At 36.1% G+C, this 7,682-nt stretch overlaps 1 protein-coding gene across 1 annotated transcript; it reads left to right on the top strand.

The window, feature by feature from the left end:
- Window positions 1–2,720: 2,720 nt before the first annotated feature.
- On the top strand, window positions 2,721–6,564 carry LOC311192199 (RNA/RNP complex-1-interacting phosphatase-like; the record flags this gene model as incomplete). The annotated part of the gene is made up of 5 exons (XM_084264623.1): window positions 2,721–2,790; window positions 4,724–4,784; window positions 4,892–4,938; window positions 5,387–5,462; window positions 6,430–6,564. Coding segments are annotated over 5 exons (360 nt in total), but the record flags the coding sequence as incomplete, so codon positions are not given.
- Window positions 6,565–7,682: the final 1,118 nt, after the last annotated feature.

Genomic DNA, 7,682 nt, shown 5'->3' with positions numbered 1-7,682 from the left:
TGGTCAGACCCCACCTGGAGTATTGTGTCCAGTTCTGGGCTCCTGAGTATAAAAAGGACAGGGATCTCCTGGAGAGAGTCCAGAGAAGGGCTACGAAGATGATTAAGGGCCTGGAGCATCTCCCCTATGAGGAGAGGCTGAGTAAGTTGGGACTGTTCAGCCTTGAGAAGAGAAGACTAAGGGGGGACCTAATTAAAGTCTATAATTATCTGAAGCAGGGGATGCAGGGGGAATCAGCCAGACCCTTTTCAGTTGCCTGTGGAGACAGGACAAGGGGCAATGGCTGCAAGTTGGAGCACAGGAAGTTCCGCACCAACATGCGGAAGAACTTTTTCACAGTGAGGGTGACAGAGCCCTGGGACAGGCTGCCCACGGAGGTGGTGGAGTCTCCTGCTCTGGAGATATTCAAGACCCCTCTGGACGCCTCTCTGAGTGATATGTCCTAGGGAGCTACTTTGGCAGGGGGACTGGATGCCATGATCTCTTGAGGTCCCTTCCAACCCCTACAATTCTATGATTCTATGATAATTGCCACTTTTTTCAGCAGTGCACCAGTATCTGAAATACATAGGACTGAGTTCTATATGCTTTTTACCCTTCCCTTTAGCACAAGCTTCCTAATCACATAGCATCTTTGATAGGACCTGCTGTTTCTTCTTTAATTTGGTTTCCTGTCTGTTTCCAGACTGAAGATGAATGCTTGCTAGCATCTTCGATTATAATCTGTACAGTCAAAAGAAGGAATGGTTAGTTACCCTGTAGCATCTGTGGTTCTGAGAGGTATATGGTCTGTGGCTGCCTTCCTTTCAATTAGTTCTGAGTTCAGTCTGCTTGAATTTCTTGTTGACAAAGGAACTGAGAGGTGGTTGAGGCTGCTGCATCTTTTGCCACTGTCTTTATTGGTTGTGAGTGAGCCTATGTCAAAAGGCTCTCACAATGGACAAGCGCACTATTCAAAGAGAATCCAGTCTTGCGTATATGAGCCATTTTCATACCTAGAGTGAAGAACACATTCAAAAAACACAGCTACAATAGGGTGAGTAAACATTTTTCCATAACATGTTTCTGTCAAATGAAAGTAATTATTCATTACCCACCAACACGCAGCTTGTTTAGTCACTGTATTTTAGTTCCATTTAATATTTCCCAGTGCTAAGTGACATGCAAGTACACTCTGCCAAGAGATGAAGCAGGGATAAAAATGTCTGCACAACATTTGTCCGGAGAAAGATAAAACCTTTAGAAGAAATGAACTCTTATGTCACAACTTATGTAAAACACTGTTCATTTTGTGTTGTGCGGGACAAAGTATGTTTGGGGAAGAAGGGGATTGGGATGTTTTACTTTTTGCTGATGTTTAGTTACTTAAAATCAGTATATTCATGCTGCATTTTGCAGGATATTGTGTCTATCGTTAATGCTTATTTTAATAGTGTTTGTTAACATTGTGCAAGTGGAAATTCTCACATTTTCTTGCATTTTCATCTGAATAGGATTATATGATAAATTCTTGGTTTTATTTGGTTCCTTTTAATTTTTTATCTGTATAATACATGGATATAGTTCTGATACTGTAAAAATTTCCTTTTGAATACAGATACTTCCTAGTCCCAATTAAAACAGCTGAATATTACGAATATTACATTATTAGAACATAAAACGAAAGTCTTTTCCATTTTCATTGTAGGCAATTAACCAGAGGCTTACTCCAACCCAGAAATTTACACCAAAAGACTTAATTGCTGCAATGAAAGCCCTAAATGTGGAGCTTGGATTAATTATTGATTTAACATATACCACACGATACTATGAAGTTAAGGTAATGTAAGCATAATAACAAAATAAATTAGTTACTGCAACCTTTGTTTTAAAGAATTTAAGCATTTGCTTACCTGGAATTGGAAGACAAGTGAGCTGTCTAGACTTACTGTGTGTCTCCAGTAGAAACTAAATGCTTTATCACAGAGGGAATAACTCCTCCTCACAGCTAGTTGCATCTGTGGCTTATCTGTATTGTGGTAACTCAGAGTAATGGATAAAGACTTCAGTGCCAGGCACTACAGAAAGGGTGCAGAAGACTTAGTCTTTGCCCAGAAGACATTCTTACATTCTTCTTTATTCCTGGGGCCTTTTTAAACTGATTTCTTGTAGAATCTACTAAGAAAGTGTATGTTTTTTCAGCTACTTAATTTATTTAACTGGGGGGGGGGAGTGTGGTCCAAACAACTGTGATTAATCAGCCTCCTGTTGAAAAGGAGAATAAATAGCAGCGTTATCACTGAAAGTTAATCTTTGAAGGTGCATGGGCTGTAGTGGGTGGTAGGGACAGATATTGCTGATAATTGTAAAATGGAATTACATTACATTACAATTGTAGAATGGAATTACAATAATCTGGTCTCCTTAGTTAATGTGCTGCCTTGTTAGCAGGGATAAATATGTTTTCTGTAGAAAACTTATTTGTTTCAGATCAGGTCTTCAAAGTGGAAATGTAAATTACAGTTTCTGAGAATATATGTCTATAGAGTTGTGTCAAGACTTTTCAATTTCTACTCAGGGTTTTGAGTTACTGTTTTACATTGGTGTTATGCTAGATACTGCTTAAGAGTTTTCATTGATGCAAGACTTCAATAATTTTTACTTTTTTTTTTCCTTCTTGTTGCTAGGATTTACCTAAAAGTGTGCAGTATAAGAAACTTTATACTGTTGGACTTGAAGTCCCCGATAACGCTACTATCCTACAGTTCAAAAAATGGGTCAGAAAGTTCCTATGGGAAAATGTGGGAAATGGTAAATATCAGCATCTTATGCTGTAAAAACCAATAACTTGTATTTCAGTGCTAACTGTTATTTATTAATTTCAATAGATATTTAAGACATCAGGGATCTCAGACTTTCCACTTTACTATCATCATCATAATGTACATTTTGTCAAGGACTGAATATCCCTTTTGCATGCGAAGCATGCATTTTTCAAAAATTACTAGTAACATAAATGACCTTCCTAATACTTTAGATATGTGTAGAAGCAACTGCAACAAGACTTTGATCTGTCTGACCCAAGTTGCCTATCATCAGCTTAGTGTTGTAGCTGCCAGCTCTTTATGGATGTTCTGAATAGCACAAGATTTCTCTGATGGCACTGGGCACCAATATGTCTGAGCAACTTAAGTCCATTTAGTCTGCTGTAGCAATTTTTTGATTCATGAGTCCATTATTGCCCTCATATCCTAGCAGTTCTTAAAAATTATATTACACAGTGTCAGTGTTTCCACAGTGTGGATCTGCTGCTGGTTTAGTGTTTATGTAACAGTACAATTCTTGCTGAGATGGTGTACGGCAGTTTTTGTGGAAATAAATTTGTGTGTATTTTGCCACAGCCTGTGTTCAGCTTCTACCTTCTCACTTTTTTGACTCATGGTTTTTTGTAGGCAGATTTTAACTGTTTATCTATCCAATATCAGAGGACTATTCTTTCAAGCTTTCTCATGCTATTTTCTGTGGTTACTTTGGCATTTTATGAGAGAAAGTAAATATATTAACTACCCAAATGCATAGGTTTTTGCTGCAAAGCACAAGCATGTTTTTATTGTGGATGGTCAACTCCATTTTGTGAAAGAGCTCTGACCTAAATCTCAAGTATGACAGCCTGAATTAGAAGTGCTGGTACTTTCTCTGCCATGGTTTTGTTATTCTAATGATCGACATTTTTGCATCTGAAAACCAGCCTAAAACTCTTAGTTAATAAATTTTTATTCTTATGCCAATTTGTCCCTTAAGTATTGTTGTTCTCCATGCCCATTATTCAGTTTCTCAGATTTGGTTTTGCAGATTAAAGACAAACCTCCTAGGTCCCTTTCTCATAAACCCTTCTGTACCATTATAGTAGCCCTTTCTATATATACTCAAATTTGATTTTTTTTTTCATTAAATAAGGGTAATTAGAATTCTGTGGAATAGTCTGGATGAGGTTTTACCAGTACCTTGCATGACAATATTAGTATTTCCCTTTTCTGTTGGACACAACTCATTTGAAAGAACCTAATAATAGTAAATTATCCTGCTTTTTAGCCTTTGACGTGTATATCTTTTCTGAAAACAAGGCGATTTCTTTAGAGATTATTGGTCCCCATTAGAGTGCTGCTCTTCTCTATACACTAACCTAAGTTCTTCATCTCTATGGTTTGTCCTAGTAATGATCCAAATTTTTAATCCAGTTAAATTAATTCTTACATATTTCATACTCCTGGGGTATTAGTTTTGTTTTCTCCTTTTTCTGTTTTACAAGAACCTCTTTAAGTTCCTCAATGTTACATTTAGTTGTTTAGATTTGCTTTCAAAATCATATTTTATTCTCCTGTTACTGCAGTTCTGGCTGAAGCCAACCACTTTACCTGTCACCACGTCTCTCTTTTTTTTTTTCCTACGTTCTGCAGAGTTAATCTCAGTCTTCACAGGTTTGGAAGTAGTGAGCCAACTGCTGCTAGAGATCCAGCATGAAGAAGACAGAGTCTGAGTGTGTCTGTTCTTTTACAGGCGTGACAGTATAATTCTGTAAATAGCAAGCATTATTTATCAATTCTTTGCTAGAAAAATACAGCTTTTTCTTTCTTTTTTTTTTTTAAATACAGCTTTTTCTTTCTGTTTTTTTTTTTTGTCTTGCACTATTTTTTAAAGTAATTTCACTTTTTGAGTTATTAAAGACTCTTTTCCTTTTTCATAGAGAAACTCATCGGCGTTCACTGTACTAACGGAATTAATAGAACTGGCTACCTTATATGTAGGTAAGAGCACTTATAAAAACACAAATTATTGCTCAAAAAAGAGTGTTTTAATCAATCTGTAATTCCTTTGGGACAGTATTTTCTCAATATTTCCTATTTTTCTTCAGGTATCTTATAGATGTTGAAGGCTGGGATCCAGAGGCAGCAATTCAAGGTAGTTATACAGTTTGAACTAAGACACAGGTTATAATTCACAATTACTACAATTGTATTCCCAAATGCTTCAATTATCTTTTAGTGTCCTTAGAGTTACATCATGTGCTGGCTTCCATAGAAGATTTTCTCTGTGATACTATTGATTCTATTCCAGGCAAGATTTGAGCGTTTGCAAATTGACAGCATAGTAGGAGTATGTTTCAGCTGCTTAAAATATTTTTTCCCTTTTGCTTTGAAGGATTTTCAGTCTTAGATTGCTACCACTACTATTTCAGTTGTTTAAAAAAAAAAAAAGCTACAAATTGTCAGCTTGCTGAAATATTTAATATCAATTTAGAACTGTTTTAAATAAAGCATATCATGGTGAACAGAAACTTGCCTTTCACATTTTTGTGGTTCAGTTTGACTATATTTCATCAAGATTTGTGGCTTTTTGTTTTCTTTAGCTTTTGGTGATGCTAGAGGTCATCGCATGGATGGTCTTGTGTATCTCACAGATCTCAGAACACAACCAATGAGAAGGTAAACAAGAGCTTTTAGCCGTATAGTTAAGATTTTCCAGTATGTGTACTGGTATTTTTAAAACTTCACTTCCAGTCATAAACCAAACCTTTAAAGGCTCTTAAACCTTTAATATGGAACTGCACATATATTGTAATACTTCTGATATGAAGAACATAAAGTACAGTGTATTGCCTTTGTTCATATTTTGAATTTATATGGTCCAAAAGATATTTTAATTTGACAGCTACTATTGAACATTGGTGTGGTTTTATCCTACTGTAACAAGTGCATTGAGTCTGTATTGTCTCGTGATATGCTCTAAGAAGCCACTGCACAGATTTCTTCATAAGCTTTATGAACTGCCTGCTATAAGCATGGTAGAACCAGTTACTAAAAAAAAATGAAACCTAAAGCAAAAAAAAATCAAAACCAAAAAAACCCCTGACAGTTTTAGGAATGAAAAGTATGGGAAAGTGGAAGATTGTTCTCAACTCCTCTGTTCAAAGTAGTTCATTGTGTGTAAGAATTCTATGCTTATCGTATGCACCTAAGAATAGTTAAACTTTACATCTTCCTAAATTATTTGTGCTAATGATATCTTGTAGCAGTTAATTGATTTTAAAATAGTGCCTGATTAATTTGCATCTTCTTAGTTTAATTGAATGCCCTTTGCTTTACTACTTTACTTGTTTTATAGTCTGTGCATGATTAAATTAGTCCTGTGTCAGATTTTTGAATAGGTATGGTGCTTGACGCTCAACCTTTAGGATGTTCTTCCAAGCCTGTGAAGTTTAGGTGTTTTCTGCTTTCCTTGTAACCCTTCCCCATATACATTTACAACATTAAAATTTGTTAAGTTACAAATGTCTGTAAATTTAACCTAACAAACTAAAATTTCTGTCGTTCTAAACTGAAAAATTTTTCCCTCTCTGAATGGTATATTTTTAAAAAGGAAGCTTATGTGAGATGTTTTTATTCTTCTTAGTAACCTTGGAATGGATGTATGGGATTCAAATGAAGATGTTACTCCCCCATCACATGCAATGGAAGGACCTGTAGAGCAGTTCCCAGATGAAGATTTTCAGGGGTAATAGGCTGAAACATGGAATTAAAACAAAAAACCCCACACCATGGAGAAGATAATTGTTCTTATTGAAAATATAGATATTCTAAACAAAATTTTACAAATCTAGTCTACTTATTCAAAATATATGTATAGAATTCTATGAAACGTTGAAAAGATAAGGCAAACAAAGAGAATGTGCGTTACTAAATGTCCTTAAGTAATTTCCTAAAGTTCTACTTTGCCTGTTCTTAATATTATTCAAGAGTAAACTGCAATTAATTTTAATTATTTTTGGAATCACTGGGTTTTCCTGCTTAACAAGCACTACAGAATTATAAATTAATGTCATAGCTTCTACTATGACACTAACAGTTTTATAATTTTACTTACAGTTTGGATTCTTAGTAGCTTTAGTATTGACACAGTGTCTTTCATATAAATTCTTAGTTAAAAGCACTTGTTTTCATTAATGACTTGTAGCACTTCTAAGTATGATGTTCTATTTAAGACACAAACTTCTTTACAGGTCTGGGAAAAGATTAAGAATTTATGATAACCACTCTCACAATGATTTGCAAGGACAGATACAGATGAGAGATTTTGATTTCATTAATAATGGACCTGGACAGAGACAAAGACCATTTCATGACCATCAGACTCAGGATGATTTAAGAGCACCAATGCAGATGAGAAATTTGGACTACAGTAGGGGACCAGGACAGAGGAGAAGACTCTTTCCCAATCACCAGCGTTATGATGATTATCAAGAAGACATGCAGCTGAAGGACATAGACTTCAGTAACAAGGGATCTGGACAAAGGTTGAGACCTTTTCATGGACACCAGTTTCATGATGATTTACAGGCAGAGACACAGTCGGGGGACATTGGGTTTAACAGACGCCATGGACAGAGACAGAGCTCTTTTCCTGACCATCCATCTCACAGTGATTTGCAGGAAGAGAGGCAGTTGAAAGATTACAATTTTGGTAGCAGGGGCCGTGGCCAGAGACAAAGGCCATTCCAGGACCACCAATCCCATGATGAATTTCAGACTCGGATGCAGTTGAAGGAGACAGAGCGTGTCAACAAAGGTCCTGGACGAAGACTGAGATCTTTCCATGGCTATCAGTCACGTGATGACTTGCAGCCACAGATGCAATCAGGAGATTTT

Source organism: Gallinula chloropus, assembly GCF_964237585.1.
Source record: "Gallinula chloropus genome assembly, chromosome: 5".
In the NCBI taxonomy this organism is placed as follows: Eukaryota; Metazoa; Chordata; class Aves; order Gruiformes; family Rallidae; genus Gallinula; species Gallinula chloropus.
Note: the sequence above shows the minus strand (reverse complement) of the source record. Positions and strands in the feature narration are given on the sequence as shown.